This window comes from Mus caroli, unplaced genomic scaffold (assembly GCF_978045245.1).
Source record: "Mus caroli unplaced genomic scaffold, Mus_caroli_1 scaffold_5, whole genome shotgun sequence".
Lineage (NCBI taxonomy): Eukaryota > Metazoa > Chordata > Mammalia > Rodentia > Muridae > Mus > Mus caroli.
The window spans coordinates 34,840,895-34,859,432 of record NW_028227260.1 but is presented as its reverse complement, the minus strand read 5'-3'; the positions used below and the strand labels follow the sequence as shown (position 1 = coordinate 34,859,432).

General features: G+C 43.6%; 1 protein-coding gene across 2 annotated transcripts in view; it reads right to left on the bottom strand.

Annotated features, from left to right (window-relative positions):
• LOC110286775 (T-complex protein 11-like X-linked protein 1) overlaps positions 1–18,538 on the bottom strand; it is a 38,786-nt gene that overhangs the window by 4,372 nt on the left and 15,876 nt on the right. For both annotated transcript variants that reach the window (XM_085837581.1, XM_021153362.2), the window contains exons 3-8: positions 10,737–10,848; positions 6,828–6,948; positions 5,712–5,932; positions 1,732–1,868; positions 297–514; positions 1–178 (exon numbers count right to left, since the gene is read on the bottom strand). The exon at positions 1–178 is cut by the window's left edge and continues 4 nt beyond it. In XM_085837581.1, the coding sequence (XP_085693707.1) occupies positions 1–178; positions 297–514; positions 1,732–1,868; positions 5,712–5,932; positions 6,828–6,948; positions 10,737–10,848 (987 nt within the window). The remainder of the gene's footprint in view (positions 179–296; positions 515–1,731; positions 1,869–5,711; positions 5,933–6,827; positions 6,949–10,736; positions 10,849–18,538) is intronic.

Genomic DNA, 18,538 nt, shown 5'->3' with positions numbered 1-18,538 from the left:
AGCTAAAATCTTCAGTTAGAGCCTTTGTTATGCACTTCAATTTATCCACAAATTCTGGTGAGCTGAATAAAACACCAAAAGAGAAACTTCTAGCCACAAGTAAAACTGAAGCTAGAATAGTCAAGTGGCGAAATCTGGATCTCATGGTCTGTAGTCGTGCTTTATCCATCAGCAGAGTCTGTTTAGGCAAAAACAAATAAACAAACAAACAAACAAAACCAGACTGTTAGAAAAGGAGAGTTGTAATGGGACTTCTAGGTAAAGAACAAAGTAAATGCCTGAACACACATCCATACCTCAGGGAATTCTTCATTCCCATGGTCCCTGAGAACAAGATTTAGGTACCCTTGGTATAGCACTATTGTAAGACTAGGTGGATCTGGGTCAGGCTTTGGAGTTGGAAATGAACTTATTACGCCAGAAGAGGTACATGGAGTGACAGATAAACTTGACAGTGATGTAGTAATCTCCGTGGCAGCTCTAGTCATCCATTTTGTGGTGCAATCAAGTAGATCTATGGAAGAGAAAGGAACATGTATATTTAAAATCCAAGGCATAAAGTTGGAGCCTTTGGAGATAGTTTCTTGATGAAGAAAACATTACTGGTTATTTCCTTCCGGAAGAGCTTTCATAGTCCAAGAAGGCACTCTGCACACAGCTGGTGGCAAACTCCAAACCAACCTGTGGACCTTGTTTACTCCAATACCAATATTCCAGACCAGATCTACTATACCAGCATGACCAGCATGGAGGCAATCAACAACTTTCTAGGAGGATGTGAGACCCACTCCATAGGAGGGAGTTCATGCATGGCTTTGTATAACTGGCAAAAATTCACAGGCAAGGAACTCATACTCCCTAGAGGTGGACCTATTCACCCATTTTTCTAAATAAAAAAGATTGTCAACTTGCCTCTATGTATTTATGTATAAATGCACAGATATGTGCTCTTTGCAGCCTTGAGCAGATAATGCTTCCTTTTGCAGTAAACACCAATTAGTCCAAAGATTGGGGCTTCTCAAAGTTGTAACAATAAGCAACTGTTGTACACTCTGCTCTAAACCAAACATCTAGCACACCCTCTCCAAAGCTCAGGAATTATAGAAGAGGAGGCAGAAACAGTACGAAAGTGGGATGACAAACAGGAGGGCAATGGATTGTTATGTTCTGGACATGATGTGGTTATTGCAATTGTGTTCTCAAAGCAACTGAGATAGTTAAGCTGTACTGAGTCTGCATAAGATTGGATCTGACAAAACCCAACTGTGGGTAGGGGAAGGGCTCATAGGGCTGCACTGTATTTCAAGAACTACTTTGATGGCTACTGGAGGAGGAGGAGTCAGTCATTCAATGATCTACCACCAAGTGAGATGCTCCTACTCCAGTGGATGGTTCTATACCCATGATGATGCAGGTAATCTTCAAACTCAGGTGATGATAAAACAAAAGTCATGAAGGTAAGAGAGGGAATTCTTTAAAAGGGAAGTTGTGGTAGTGGGAGGGCATAAGAAAGGCTGGTCTTGAGACTGATCAGATTATACCATGTACATCTATGAAATTATCAAAGAATAAATTTATTTTTTAAAGTGATTTGCATAGGCCTTTCTGTTTTGGAAATTTTTTCTGCTCTTAACGCTTGACCCAAGAAGTAAACTTTTTATTCAAAATAGAAAACACTGCAAAAAAAAAATTAGAAGCCAAGTTCCCCCTCTAGTTAAATTTTAAACATACCAGGCTGTTTGTCAAGGAGTTCTTGAAATTTAGCTCGTTCACATTGTATGGAATGTTCTTGTAAATATGGTTGAATGTTTTTAATACTATAGTTCACCATATCCATTTTCATCAGGCCTAGAACGTGGAAGATACTCCTGTCACAGACAAATACAGAACATTTAGTTTCAAAGGAAATCTGGTGTTCAAAAGTGGAACTCAAGGAAAGAATAATAAAATCCCAGTATTGAGTATAGGAAAGGAACTGAAAAGTACTGATTTCATTTAAAAGTAGCTAGTATTTGAACACATAATCAAAAAAAAAAAACATTAGTTGCTTTGAGTAGGGGCCTAATAAGAGTTGTCATGAGGGCTTCAGTTTTACAAATAAGTAGATTATATTATAAAAGGGCATGAGGCTCAGAATTTAATGTTGTTTTATTTGACTAGATAATGCTATTTATCATGTTATAATGTATCAAGAATACCCTCACCTCCAGAACTGTAAGAAATACATCTATGCTTTTGAGAAATTGCAAACACTTGAGTATTTTCCCTGAGCACAACAAAATAAACTAAGGGAGAAGAGTACTGTTGAAAATTTGGACTGCTGATCCACCAAATACCTGAAAATGTAGAAAATGGGCAGAATCTAAACATTTAAAGAAACAGGCTATAAAAAAGGGTTGTTACAGAGCCCCCAATGGAGGAGCTAGAAAAAGTACCCAAGGAGCTGAAGGGTCTGCAACCCTATAGGTGGAACAACAATATGAACTAACCAGTACCCCAGAGCTCGTGTCTCTAGCTGCATATGGAGCAGAAGATGGCCTAGTCGGCCATCACTGGAAAGAGAGGCCCATTGGACTTGCAAACTTTATATGCCTCAGTAAAGGAGAACGCCAGAGCCAAGAAGTGGGAGTAGGTGGGTAGGGGAGCAGGGTGGGGGGAGGGTATAGGGGACTTTCAGGATAGCATTTGAAATGTGAATGAAGTAAATACCTAATAAAAAATTGGAAAAAAAATTTTAAAAATCAAAGACATGAAAAAAAGGGTTGTTAATGTGACTGTGGTGTTAAGGATGACTTGAATGAGGGCTAAGAAGGGAAGAATATTTGTAATATGTTTGATGCTTTTGGACATTACTAAAATATTCATTATCAAAATTTTGGCAGAAATATAGATACTAAAGACCATTATGATGAAGATGCAAATTAAAATGAGAAGTCTCACTGGAAAACAGATAGCCTTACCTTATAGGAAAGTACCTTAAAAGTAGCCCTTGATATGAAGGAGCAAATACTTTCAATTGTGTCCAAATTCAAAGTGTTTTACAGAATGTAACTTTTGAGAACAATGTCCTAAGATATTAGGCAATAGAATTTTCTCAGCATGATACTGAAGGAGTTACCTGACTAGTTTTAATCACATGCAGAAATACATGAAAAGAAAAAAAGAAAAAAAATTGAAACATAAGGAGAGTAGACTAACTTGAAAAATTAAAACTGACAATGTAAATAGTAAAATCCCAATAGGATCAAACCAAATATGCCCAAGTAATTCCTTTTCTAATGAGATGAGTGTCGACAGAAGGAAATTGTATGCTGGTCACACAACAATGGGAAATACACCTCCCAATGAATTTCAAAGATCTTCAAGGCAAATAAGAATCTTTATTGCAAGATTATATACCTACAGGATGTCACCTTTTGCTTGGCAAGAAAACCTAGAGACTCTGCTCCCTGAATTTCAGTATAGTGCCCCTCAGCCAGCACAACTACCACAGTGCAAACAAGCTCAGGCATATATTAGGATGGACTATGACTCCACTCAAAAAGTCTGAAAAACACAATGGTAAGCCTTAATAATGCCCTAGTGGCATTAATTACGAAAGCACGCAGAATACATGAGCTACGAAGCAATAACAGTCTCCATCTTGGTTTCAAAAACATATATGAAACAATCTGGCAGCTTAGGCAAAAGTCTGCCGTAGAGGTAGAGTTCACAGAGTATCCACACACATGGCAATGCCTAGTGGAGCTGCTGGGCAGCCTCCCAAGAGTCCAGCACTATAGAACATCCCTGTACGGAATGCTACAAGTAAGAGACTCAAATTCATAACCATGCCTCATACAGGATGAGCCCAGTAAAACTATGTGTTAGCCTGACAAAAACTATTTAAATGCCTTTTTTTGGAAAAACTCTTTATGAAACTGAATAAGACATAAATAAATACACCATTCAGGGACCAAAGGCCAAAGGGTGAGTTGGCAGCAGAGCTAAAAAGAGACACATAGTATGACATTTCAACAACCATTCTAGAGCTCTTTGCACTGTGGCTACCCTACTACATTTGGAAAAGGGTAGTTAAGAGAAGGAAAATTCACCACAGCACTAACAATTTTCTATGAAAGGTTGGAATGTGGGTGATTAATTTCCAACTCATATCATTTTTTTTCTATGTTTTAGCTGTGAAACAATGAAAGTCTTCATTTCTGTTTTTGCAGAGTTCAGACTGGGAGAAATAGAAGAACACGTGAGCTGGGGTGGATGGATATCTGTAGAATTATCACTATATTTAAATGCCTTAAGAGCATTTCATGAAATGTATGGAATCTCAGTGTTCATTTACATGGCATAAAAATCAACCAGAGACACTGACTGCCCTTACCAAGTAAAAGGGCAGTAAAAAGGTAGTGCATCTTGGCCTGGGACATAGAATATGTTTTACACACTGTGTAACAGCTAATGTGGAGACTCAGCTGGTCAAAGTGCTAAAGTAAGTGATTAATGAGTGCCTAGACATAAAAAAGGCATACATACCATCACTCCCATGGTTCAGCAGGCATTATAGAAGATAAGATGGAAAGACTGTTAGAGCCAAAGGATGAAGAGGAGTAATAGAAAATGCTATCTTCTGGATTTGGCAAGGCCATTACAATCACAAAAATGTAACAGTTACAGATATATGGGCACATACTGCATAAAATCAGAAACAAACTTCAGAAGAGGAGTAATTGAGAAGAAAAAATGGATCAGCAAGATTGAAAGAGGGATAATAAAGAATAATATGCATTGTGTATAGTATGAAATTCAAAAATATTAAAGAAGAGTGGTTGGAGAGGTTGCTCAGCTATTAATGGCACTTGTTGTTCTTACAGAGGACTGGATTCATTCCCAGAAGTCACATGATGGGTTAGAAATATCTATAACTGCAGTTCCAGAGAACCAACATTGCCTTCTGGCCATAGCAAGTACTGGGCATACACATTGTGCACATATATTCATTTTTGCAGGCAAGATGTTCATAAACATAAAATAAAATAATTTAAAATAAATAAATTGTTAAAATTTATAAAGTAAAAGTAGAAAATAGAAGTGAAAACTTATGTTAGCCATGTCTTCAGCATAAGACAGAAGTCTATTAAAATATTTGGCTCAAATTTTCTTTCATGGTACATAATAAGGTAGATTTCAGGAGCAGAGTATGGTATTGTTGGAAAATAGGTTACTGCTAAAAAAACTAGTAAACTTCAATCCCAGCTGTGAGATACTGAGAGAGTGGAAAGCTTAATCCAGTTATCAAGTTTATAAATGAAGCCTTTAGACCATCACCAGGATTATACAAGAATGGCAATCTAGAAACTGCCATGATTGAATAGAAATGATTTCTCAAAACAGAGAGAATAAGTCTCTCTCTCCCTCCCACTCTGCCCCTCCCCCTCCCCTTCTCCCTCCTCCTCCTCCCCTCCCTCTCCCCTCCCCCTCCTCCTCCAACTCCCCTCCCTCTTCCTTCCCCCTCCCTCTCTCTTCCTTCTTTCATACTGTGGCATTCTTTTTTTTTTCTTTAACACTTCAAGATTCCACCAGACACAGCACTTTCATTGGATGCAACCCCTCAGCCTTGGACTTCTATTTACTTTTCTCTTTGTAATTTACTCATAATGAGATATCATGTTATTAACAACAGAAAGTACACTAAAAGAGCATGATTCTATGCTTGCCTCAGTAACTGTACTGGATCTTTTATGCTTTCTAATTCCTTTACAGCTTCATCCCTAAGTGGTGCGCACATGAGGGCCATAAAGTTGAGAATATAGTGGGAGAGATGCAGAATATCCAGAGCCCCGTGCTCGGTTTCTTGTTTGAGGAGATCCAAATCCAGTGCCTCTTTAATATCATTTCTTAGAAGATTCTGACGTGGTAATAGTAGTGACATTAAAATCTGCCCAAAGGAAAAAAAAATCAAAGGAGCCACATTATGTTTAGAATCCTAAACATGCACCCAGTGAAGAGTACTTTCAAGATAAAGGCATGTCAAACTTCATTTTCTAGGGTGTCAAGAAAATGAGTCTCTAAATTTCCCTCTGTTTCAAAGATCATTATAATTCTAGGTTTCATGGAAATTATAGTAAGTCATTATTTTCAAGGGAAATGACATTAAAATCATAAATAAAAATAAGACTGGGGCAACAGTTAACTATAAACTACAACAACATATTCACCTCCACAAAATGATGATGCCCTTAACAAAAGTTAACGGCAATGTTAGATGTTTTACTCCAAAAAGGAAAGGCAAATAAGCAAGGTATTCTTTTTCAGTGTTTCCTTTTTCTGAGACAAGGTCTCACTGTGTAGACCTAGCTGTCCTGTAACTCAGTCTGTAGACCAGGCTGGCCTCAAACTCAGAGATCTGTCTGTGTCTGCCTCCCAAGTGCTGGGATTAAAGGTGTGCGCCACTATCACTACTTGGTAAGCAAGTTACTCTTTAAATGATCACTTGAAATAGCTTTTTTTTTACTTAAAATATAAATCCCTTGTGGACAATGGTTCTTTGTGTGTGTGTGTGTGTGTGTGTGTGTGTGTGTGTGTGTGTGTTTCTGGAACACTTAAAACATAGTAGAAGTTGAGTAAAAATGTTTTATCGGATGATACATTATGTTTAAAAAGTAGTTACCTAAACTTCAAACTGTATTTCATACGAACAAATGGAAGTCAATACACCCCATATATGTTCATACAGTAAGCTACTTAGACCATTAATAATATGAATATTAATAATCCAAGGTCTAAGGTGGTCCTGGGACTTTATAGCAACATAGAGAAAGCTGGTTACTCACCTGTTTTATGTTTTTTATAAGTTCAAGAACAGAAGAAAAGTCAGGAGGAGTTTGTGACAGTTGATCTCTCAAGTGGTCCCAAAATGCATTGTACATTTTCTCCACGAATTGGCTTTCTGGACTATTAAGAAAGTTAAATGTGAAAACTGACTTTTACCTAGACGTTTGATACAGGATCATGATCCTTCAAACAGTAGTTAAAATCGTGGAGAAACAAACAAACAAACTGATAGACCAGAAAGGAATTATGATTTGAGAAGTGCTGAAAATTTAACTGTAGTTAGTCTCAGATGAAAAACAACAAACACCCTTGGATCCTCTCAAAATGATACCAGAATGGCACTCATTCTCTGTCTCCCTGCCCCTCAACCAAATGCCCTACTTTCTCCCTCTGTCCTTCCCTTCCTCCCAATATCTCCCTGTGTTTGTTTGTCTCTTTCTCTCTCCCCCCTCAATACACATCTCTCTGTCTCTGTCTCTCTGTCTCTCTGTCTCTCTCTCCCTCAATATTTTTCTTAGGTTGTATCTGTCTCTGTTCTCTCTGTGTTCTCTTTCTCCCTCTCCCTCTCCCTCTCCCTCCTCCTTCTCCTCCCTCTCTCTCTCCCTCCTCCATCTCTCCCTCCTCTCCTCCTCCCTGTTCTTCTCTCCTTTTCCTCCCTTTCCCTCTCCCTCTGTAAGAAGCATAAACTAATATTGGGACTCTGAATTTTGACCTTAATTCTGCATCTAGCCTAGATGTGTGGCTTCATATATATTTCCATATACATAGTACGTGATATTTTTCACCTAGGTCTGAAGTGTGGGGGAGGATTTTTTTAATGTTTATAATGCTGAAGGATTTCATACACTTCACAGAAGGACTAAATAAAATTTACTACTTCCCCCTTTCTAACCTGCTCTTCACTTACCCTACTCCTAAAACCAGGAGGTTTACTTTTTCTCAAAACACTTTTGCAATAACAGTGAACAATTTGTTTATAAATACAAATGATACCAAAATGTCAAGTTTCTCCCCAATATATCAATCTAACTTGTATGTGGAGATCAACTATCACTCATCTTACATGTTCCAGAGTTTTGAACTCCACAGTTACTACCCCTTACTATCCATCTGGTCAACAAATTCCAGAGTCGGTTTACTAAGTGTCTCTGGAACCCTTCTTAACCAAACATCCTGTACATTTACAATAGTCTATAAAGTGACCATCTTGCTCCAATTTGTAACATGTCTTTGCTAAAAGTCAATGATTTCCCAAAAAATCCAAATCTGTTTGTTCATCCTGTACTTTTCATCTAATATCTTTCAAGAACTTGATAACAGAAGCCAGATGCATAACCTCAACTACTCAGCATGATGCTATTCTGTCAACATTCCCTAACTTTGAATCCTTCCTTCTTGCAACACCTTGCTCTGAAGCAATAATAATCGCTTTGGAGTGATTATTATTACTTTCTACCTTTCTATGCCCTTGGAGAGACATTTCCTCTTAAGAGAGTACTTTTCACATACTTTTCACATAAAATATACTGAGTCATACTCTTGAGATTTAACTCAAGTGGTATGACTTCAAGACAGTCTTCCCTGATAGTCTCCCATGAAACTCCATGCTCATGAAGAACTCAATTCGCTAGCTATGAGAGAAATTACCCCTCTGCACTATAGCACATGGATTATCTATTCTACAAGAACCTCTCAATGGGAAAGAGAACATCTTACCTCTAATGTTCTCAGCACCCAACATTCTACATTCCATCTAATAAGTACTCAATAAATGTGTGTTAAACAAAAGAATGACAATGGTGTTTCCATTAAGTACTGTTATCTCTAATTAGTATCATTCCTAATCCCCAAAGTAAATTTAGAGAAAATAAATATAACTCAGATTCTAGGGACTATGAATTGAACTAAGAAGATCCTTCCTGTTTTGGTGAAAACTCTATTCATAAAAATGTGTTTTGCATGTGTCATTATTAGCAACAAACAAAATAAATGCAACATACACAAGAATCACAAGAACCAAGATGGTGCTTTAATAACAGAATCCCTAGAATGTCAATAAATGAGGCATTCAAGGTGGGAAATTTAAAAAGCTATTAAATAACATTCTGGCAAAAAAGTATTCTTTTAACTCTTCATGCTTACTTACATTGTGTGTGTACATGTGCACACATGCAAAGTGTCACAGAATCTGTTTGGTGGTAAGAGGATAGATTATATAAGTTGGTTCTCTCCTTCCACCACGTGAGTCTCTAGGATCAAATAGGTCAACTGAAAGCACCCTTACCTTCTAAGCCATTTTCTAGCTCACATTTAAATGCTTTGGAAAGACTCCTTTATGTACCTCAATATCAATATAATGTAATTGAATTGAATCAATATAATTATGAAGAACATCAACAAGGCTTGGTTTTCTTATTAAGTTAGAAAATATAAATCTGAAACTTCTTACTCATGACAAATGGTAATGTCATTATTAGAGAAGTTATTTATGGGGTTAGAGAGATGTTTCAGTGGTTAAGAGCCCTGGCAGCTCATCTCCAGGGCCAAGGCTTGAATCCCACAACCACATGGCAGCTCACAACTGTCTATAACTCTTGTCCTGGGGTATGCAGTGCCCTTTTCTGTTCTTCTTGGGCACTGCATGCATGTGGTGCACAGACATATGAGACAATATACCCACATAGAGAAAACAAAATCAAAATTGAAAAAAGAAAAGTTGTCTATCTGCACAAACTTAATTTACAGAAAGTTAGGGCTACCTTCTAGTAACTCTACCCTTCAAGTTTATATGCAAAGATCTGAAATTCTTCACTAAAACGCAATACTTAACATTTTGACAATAATTACATTGGTTTATTTGGTATTTATATATAATCTGATATTGTCCCACCTTGTGTGCCTGTATGTATGTGACTGTTGCCTCTGTATATGTAATCTATGTGCTTCTCTGGGAGTTTACATGTAGAGGCTGGAGGATGTTATATATCTTATTCTGTCACTCTCCACCTTATTCCCTTGAGACAGGACCTTTAATTGGTGGCAGCCAGAAAGGCCCAGTTGTTGATTGCTTATTACTTTACTTAATTATTACCTTGTGTGACCCTTTTGCTTACTACACTTAACGAATATATTGTGTGATCTCCTTGTTTATTACTTTGCTTGGCTACTTTGTCTTTGATCTAAGAACTGGCCATGTTATTTTGGATGTACCTAGAATGATATAAAAGTAGACTAGAAAAGAATAAAGCTGATTCAGTCTCAGCACTGGCTGGAGTCATGTTATAGTTTTGTCTAATTGTTTGTTGTTGTTTTTTTCTTTTCAATCCTTACTCCCTCCCTTGAGATCCAGTTGAGTGACTGAGCTGACTTGGTCACCCAATAATCCTTTGTCTCTGCTGCACATATAGCTTGGGTATAGGGCATAAGTAGACAACACCATGCCATATTTTACATGGGTTCTGGGGATTTGAATTTAGGTCCTCATGTTTGTAAAGTAACAGGGCTTAGCCATTAGATCATTTTTTTAATCCCCATTTGACCATGTGTAGTTTTTATGTTTGTATCAGTGTTTTGCCTGCATGGAGATTTGTATGAGAATGTCAGATACACTGGAAGTGAAGTTGCAATATGAGCAGTCATTTTGGGCTCTGGGAACTGAATCCAAGTCCTCTGGAAGAGCAGCCAGTGCTCTTAACTGCTGAGCCTTCTACTAGTGATTTGAACACTTTTACATTAAATAATTATAAAGCTTATTGTGCTGTTCTATTTAATACTATTTAAGACAGACTCAATCCCTTCATGTTTTAATAAAACAAATCAAACATGACCAAAAATCATCTATGCTATGTAATTATACCAAGAAGAGCATTCATTCACCTAGTCAATCAATCTATTAATAAAATATATACCTGTCTTCAGGTAAATCATTCTTTTCTACAGTGATTTCAGAAGCAACACTCGGTTTGGAAACTTCGTTAACTTTTCCTGTATCATCATTAGAAATTGCTGCAAGCTGGTTCTCTAAAAAAAAAAAAAAATGGTATTAGTGTATTAGTTATCAAAAGAAATCAGAGAGCTAAATACAAAAACAGAGACATACACATAAATAGAGTCATAAAGTCATAGAGCCTGAGTGAGAGCCAGAAGTAAAGATACAGCTGAGAGACAGAGCACCAGAGCCACAACCAGAGAACCAGAGCCAAAGATTGACAGTCATAGCCAGAGTAGAGAGCCAAGAGCCAAAGCCAGAACCAGGCACAGAGCCACAGATAGAGCTAGATAGCCAGAAATCCAGAGCAAAAACTAGAGAGAGCCAGAGCCAGAGAGCTAGAGCCAGCATCAGAGCCAGAGGGTCAGCAACATATATCTAAAGAGCTAAACCAAGAACCTGAAAGCCAGAGCCATAGGCAGAGCAAGGACCAGAGCCAGGACCAGAACCAGATCTAGAGACCAGACCCATATCCAGAGACAGTGCCATAAAAAAGATCCATAGAAACAGAAAGCCAGAGAGTCAGAGTCATAGCCAGGAGAGAGCCAAGGAGTCAGAGTCATAGCCAGACCCAAATGCAGAGAGTCATACCTGAAGCTACAGTCAGATTCAAAGCCAGAGAGCCAGAGAGTCAGAGAGCCAGAGGCCAGGGGCAGAGCCATAGCATGAGAGCTACAGTGAAAGCCAGAGCCAGAGAGCCGGCAAGCCAGAGAACTATAGTGAGAGACAGAGGCAGAGACCCAGAGATCCAATTCCAGAAAAAGAACCATAGACAGAGCCAGAAAGCAAGAAAGGCAGCGATCCAGAGACAGACAAAGCCAGAGCCAGAGCCAGAGCCATAGGCAGAGCCTAAGCCAGAAGCCAGAGAGCCAGAGGAGAGCCAGAGCCAGAAAGTCTGAACCAGAAAGCCTGAGGCAGAGACAGAGAGCCAGTGTCAGAAAGCCATGGTCAAAACCAGATAGAGAGGAGATTCAAAGCAAAAGCAAAAGCTGGGCGTGGTGGTGCATGCCTTTAATCCCAGCACTTGGGAGGCAGAGGCAGAGGCAGAGGCAGAGGCAGAGGCAGAGGCAGAGGCAGAGGCAGAGGCAGAGGCAGAGGCAGAGGCAGAGGCAGAGGCAGAGGCAGAGGCAGAGGCAGAGGCAGAGGCAGATATCCAGAGAGCCAGGGGCACAGCTAAAGCTGGAACCAGAGACCCAGTGTGGCAGACCAAACAAGCTAGAGCCAGAGCCAATGCCAAAAGCAGGAAGCTAGTCAGAAAGACACATAGCCTCTCACAGAGCCAGAGGCAGAACCAGAACCAGAACCAGAGCCTTATGGGTAGACCCATATATATATATATAGATATATAGATATAGATATAGATATATAGATATAGATATAGATATAGATATAGATATAGATATAGATATAGATATAGATATAGATATAGATAGATAGAGAGAGAGAGACAGAGAGAGAGAGAGAGACAGAGAGACAGAGAGAGACAGAGAGACAGAGAGAGACAGAGAGACAGAGAGACAGAGAGAGACAGAGAGAGACAGAGAGAGACAGAGAGAGACAGAGACAGAGACATATCACCATAGCCAAAGCCAGAGAAAAAGGGCTAGAGAGCGAGAGAGTCAGTCACTGAGAGAGAACTATAGCCAGAGCCAGAGAGGCAGAGATATGGAGGTCCAGAGAGCCAAAGAGTAAAAGCACCAGAGAGTTGGTATCGGAGCCAGAGTTAGAGTCAGAGAGCCAGAGACATAGGCAGAGCCAAAGAACTGGAGCCAGAGATAGAGACTAAAAGCCAGAGGAGAGCCAGAACAGAAGCCAGAGCCAGAGCCAGAGATCCTGAGCCAAAAAGCCATAACCAGAGTCAGAGCCAGTGAGTCAGAAAGCTATAGAGCCAGAGAGCCAGAGCCAGAAACAGATACAGAGAGCCAGAGCCAAAGCAATAGCCAGAGTCAGAGGGCCAGAGAGTCAGAACCAGTCAAAACCAATGGGACTCACAGTCAGAACCAAAACCAGAACCTGAACTTGAGAGAACGTGCCATGGGCAGAGTCAGAACCAGAACCAGAGACAAAGAGACAGTGACAGAAGCCAAGAGAAAGAGCTATAGCCAGGGCTAGAACCAGAACCAGAACCAGAGCCAAAGAGCCAAAACCAGAGAGCCCGAGCCAGAAAGCCAGAGCCAGATTCAGAGTCAGAGCCAAAGATAGATAACCCAATATTGAGAGTAACCCAAAGGAGATAGCCAGATACAGAGAGCCAGAGCCATAGCTAGAGCCAGGCAGCCCTTGGTAGAGCTAGAGCTAGAGCTAGAGCCAGAGGCAGAAGCAGAGGCAGAAGCAGAGAGCCAGAGGCACAGCCAGAGACATAACATGAGGTCCAGTGTAAGAGTGAGAGCCAGACAGTCAGAGAGCCAGAGCCAGAGAATCAGAGCCAGAACAATAACCACAGCCCTACCTAGAACCTCAGAGTGAGAGCAAGAGCCAAAGGTAGACAGACAGATAGGTAGATCTAGAGCCAGAAAAATAGCCAGAACCAGAGAACCAGAAAGGCAGAGATCCAGACAGACTTGAAGCCAGAGCCTGAGTCCCAGAGAACCAGAAATCCAGAACAAGAAGCAGAGGCAGAGTCAGAGCCAGTGATAAAGAGGCAGAATGAAGGCCAGACAGCCACAGAAGAGCCAGAGCCAGAGTCAGAGTCAGAGCCAGAGAGCCAGAGCCAGAGCCTGATCCAGATATCCAGAGAACTAGAGCCACAGCCAGAGTCAAAGTCAGAGCTAGAAGTAAAGGGCCAGAGGGCCAGAGCAAGAGACCCAAAGCCATAGCCAATTCAAAGACAGAGAGCTGGAGTTGGAGAGCCACAGGGTCAGAATCACAGAATCAAGGGCAGAGAAAGAGCAAGAGAGGCAGGACCAGAGGCAGAGACAGAGTCACAAACAGAGGGCCAGAGACAGAGTCTGAGTCAACAACAGACTTAGAGCCAAGACAGGAGACATAGCAATAGCCAGGACTAGAGTTAGTGCCAAAGAGCTATTACAAGACCCAGAGAGCCAGAACAAGAGCCAGAGTCAGATCCAGATAAAAAGATCCTGAGCTGGACAAAAGCCAGAACAAGAGAGCCAGTGAGCCAGTGAGCCAGAGCCATACAACCTTATAGCCAGAGACAGAACCACAACCTGATCGAGATATTCAGAGAGCCAAAACCACAGTCAGAACCCGAGATCCAGAGATCTAGAGATCCAGAGATCCAGAGAGCCAGAGAGCCAGAGAGCCAGAGAGCCAGAGAGCCAGAGAGCCAGAGAGCCAGAGAGCCAGAGAGCCAGAGAGCCAGAGAGCCAGAGAGCCAGAGAGCCAGAGAGCCAGAGCAAATGTCAGGGTCTGAGAGTCATGGCTAGAGAGCCACACAGCCAGATACACAGTACTAGAGGCAGAGGGAATGACAGAGAGGAAAAGCCACTAGCAGAGCTGAAACCACAGAGGGCCAAGGACAGAGCCAGTGTCAAGAGCCAGAGCCAAAGTAAAAGCTAGAGCCAGAGTCAGAAAGAGTCAGAGAAATAGAGTCAGAGTCACAGTTAGTGCCAGAGAGTTAGAGACAGATCCAGAGAGGCAAAGCAAGAGCCAGAGCCAGAGAGCCAGAAACACAGATAGAGTCAGAATTAAAGGGAGAGAGAGAGATACAGAGACAGAGACAGAGAGACAGAGACGGAGAGACAGAGAGACAGAGAAGAGAGAGAAAAGCCTGAGAGCCAGAGACATTGCCAAGAGGGCCAGCATCAGAGAGACCAAGGTAGATCCAGAATAGAGCCAAAAGAGTCAGTGAGCCAGATCCAAGAGCCAAAGTGGGAGCTAGAGCCAGAAACAGAGATTTAGATGGATCTGGAGCCAGAGACAGGGCCAGAGACAGATACAGAGAGCCACAGACATAGAGCAAGAGTCAGGACCAGAGACAGTCAGAGATCGAGAGCCAGAGCCCAAATCAAAGTTGTAGCTAGATCCAGAGAGCCTGAGCCAGAAAGCCAGAGGCAGAGGCAAAGGCAGAGCTAGAGAGTCAGAGGGAGAACCAGAGTGATCCCCAGAGCCAGAGTCAGAAACAGAGCCAGAGAGCCAGAGGAAAGCCAGAGCCCAACTCAGAGAGACAGAGACAGAGACAGAACCAGAGATTCAGAGGAAAGACTGAACCCAATTCAGAGACAGAGACAGAAATCCAGAGGCAGAGGCAGAGGCAGAGGCAGAGGCAGAGGCAGAGGCAGAGGCAGAGGCAGAGGCAGAGGCAGAGGCAGAGGCAGAGGCAGAGAGGCATAGGTAGAGGTACAGGGACAGACAGGCAGAGAGGCAGAGAGGCAGAGAAGCAGAGACAGAGGGTCAGCATATATCCAGAGTCAGAACTGGAGCCTGGCAACCAGACAGCAAGACAGCCATAGAACCAGAGACAGAGACAGACATCTAGAGAGACAGAGTCACAGCCAAAGTCAGAACCAGAGGTCCAGAAACTCAAAGCAAGAGACTAAATCCAGAGACAATGCCAAAGCCAGAGGGCCAGACTCACTGAACTGGAGGCAGAGACAGAGAGCCAGAGCCAGAGCCAGAGCCAGAGAGAAATAGGTGAGTCAAAGCCAGGGCCAGAGGAGAGACCCAGAGGTAGAACCAGAGCTAGAAAGCCAAAAAGCCAAGGCCAGAGAAGCAGAACCACAACCAGAGCCAAAACCTGAGCAAAAGAGTCAGAGACCCAAAGCCAGAACCAGAAAAAAAAAGTGCCAGAGCAAGAGAGCCAGAGTAATAGACAGAGACAGAGACAGAGACAGAGACAAAACTAAAGCTAGAGCCAGAGAGCCGGTAAGCCAGAGATTCAGAGCCAGAACCAAATACAGGGATCCAGAGCCACAGAGTAATAGTCAAAGTCAGACAGACAGAAAACCAGAGCCAGAGCCAAAGCTAGAGCCAGAGACCCAGAGCTAGAACCAGAGACAGAGACCAAGACCAAGACCAAGATCTAGAGCTATAGCCAGAATCAGAATAAGAGCAAGATCCAGAGGCCTGTAACCAGAGCTAGAGCCCAAGTGACAGAGGAAAGCCAGCACCCAAGCCTGAGCCACAGTCAGAGCCAGAGATCCTGTGCCAGAAAGCCAGAACCAGAGCCAGTAGATCAAGCCAGAAAACAGAAAACAAGAGAGTCAGCATCATCGCTAGAAGAGAGCCAGATCTAGAGATACAGAGACATATTCAGAGCCAGAGAGCCCTAGATAAAAAGAGAGCTAGAGCCAGAGTCATAGCCAGTGCAGTAGTGGCAAATCCAGAACAATAGAATGAGAGCCAGAGTGAGAGCCAGGGAACCAGAGTGACAGAAAGACAGAGACAGAGAAAGAGACAGAGCCATAGCCAGAGCCAGAGAGGCAGACAGCCAGAACTGCAGCCCTAGAAAGAGCCTGGGAGCTAGAGAGCCAGAGATAGAGAGCCAGAATACCAGAGCCAAAGACTGAAACATAGTCAGAGCCAGAGAACAAAAGAACCAGAGAACCAAGAACCAGAGGCAGAGAACCAGAGGCATAGCACAAGCGAGAGACTGAGAGCCAGAGCTAGAGCCAGAGGCAGAGAGGGAGATAGTGAGAATAGAGCCAGAACCATAAACAGATCCAGATAGCCAGAAAGGCAGAGATCCAGAGACAAAGAAAAAGCAAAAATCTAGAGTCAGAGCCAGAGCCATAGGCTGAACCAGAACAAAAGCCAAAGCCAACGACCAAGCCAGAAGCAGAAATCATGGGTCAGAAAGCCAGAGGCAGAGACAAAAGAAGAAGCAGAGGGGCAGAGGGGCAGAGGGGCAGAGGGGCAGAGGGGCAGAGGGGCAGAGGGGCAGAGGGGCAGGGGGGCAGGGGGGCAGGGGGTAGGGGGGTAGAGGGGCAGAGGGGCAGAAGGGCAGAGGGGCAGAGGGGCAGAGGGGCAGAGGGGCAGAGGGGCAGAGGGGCAGAGGGGCAGAGGGGCAGAGGGGCAGAGGGGCAGGGGGGCAGGGGGGCAGGGGGGCAGGGGGTAGGGGGGTAGAGGGGCAGAGGGGCAGAAGGGCAGAGGGGCAGAGGGGCAGAGGGGCAGAGGGGCAGAGGGGCAGAGGGGCAGAGGGGCAGGGGGGCAGGGGGGCAGGGGGGCAGAGGGGCAGAGGGGCAGAGGGGCAGAGGGGCAGAGGGGCAGAGGGGCAGAGGGGCAGAGGGGCAGAGGGGCAGAGGGGCAGAGGGGCAGAGGGGCAGAGGGGCAGAGGGGCAGAGGGGCAGGGGGGCAGGGGGGCAGGGGGGTAGAGGGGCAGAGGGGCAGAGGGGCAGAGGGGCAGAGGGGCAGAGGGGCAGAGGGGCAGAGGGGCAGAGGGGCAGAGGGGCAGAGGGGCAGAGGGGCAGAGGGGCAGAGGGGCAGAGGGGCAGAGGGGCAGAGGGGCAGAGGGGCAGAGGGGCAGAGGGGCAGAGGGGCAGAGAACCAGAGCCAGTGCCAAAGAGCCAGAGCCAGATCCAGAGGCAAAAAGCCACAGGAGAGAAAAGTTGGAGCCACAGAGCCAGAGCATAGAAGAGCACCAGAGGTAGAACCAGAGTCAGAGATCCTGAGAGATCGAGCAAGAGACAGAAGCACAACCAGAGACAGAGAGACTGACACAGACAAGCAGAACTAGAGCCAGAGCCAGAGCCTACTCCAGAGTCAGAGAGCTAGAGAGTAAGAAACCCATAGCCAGAACCAATAACAAAGTTCCAGAAACTGAGAAAGAGAGCTGGAGTAATAGCCAGATCTAGAGAGACAGAGAAACAGAATCATAGTCACAGCCAGAATTACAGGGCTAGAGAAAGAGTAAATCCCAAGACCCAGAAACAATGCCAAGAGTGTCAGAATCAGAGAGACCAAGTTAGAGCAGGACAGAACCAGAGAGTCAATGAGCCAGATCCAGGAACCACAGTGGGAGCTAGAGCCAGAGGCAGAGATATAAAGCTGGAGCCAGAACTAGAGCCAGAGCCAGGACCAGAGAAAGAGCCAGAGACAGAACGAGAGCCACATCTAAAGATCCAAAGGAGAGACAGAGCCCAATTCAAAGACAGAGACAGAATTTTAGGGCCAGAAATACTGAGTCAGAAATCCAGAGGCAGAGGCAGACACAGTGCAGATCCAGAGCCAGAGCTAGAGATTTATATTCATAGAATGAGGGAACTAGAGCCATAAATCCAGAGAGCCAGTGGACCATAGCCGTAGACAGAGTGCCAGAGACAGTGACAGAACTAAAGCCAGGGAACCAGAGAGCAATATAGCAATAGAGCCACAGCCAAAGTTGGAACCAGAGGACCTGAGAGTAAACACAAAAAACTAGAGCCAGAGACAATGCCAAAGGCAGAGCCAAAATCAGAGAGCCACTGAGCCAGACTCAAAAAGCTAGAGGCAGAGCCAAAGCAAGAGAAGCAGAGACAGGAAGACAGAAACAGAGACAGAGGTGGATCTGAAGTCAGAGCCAGGAGGCCAGAGACCCAGAGTCAGAGCCACAGCCAGAGGCAGAAACGCAGAGCCAAGAAGGCAGAGACAGAAACAGAGATAAAGGTAGAGCTGAATCCAGAACGAAGGGGCCAGAGACCCACACCCAGAGCCAGAAACCCAGAACCAGAGCCCAAGAGGCAGAGCCAGAGTCAGAGCAAGAGAATCAGAAATCTAGAGTCATAGCTTGAAGTAGACAGCCAGATCCAGAAAGCAAGAACCAGAGCTAGAGACAAAGCCAGAGGC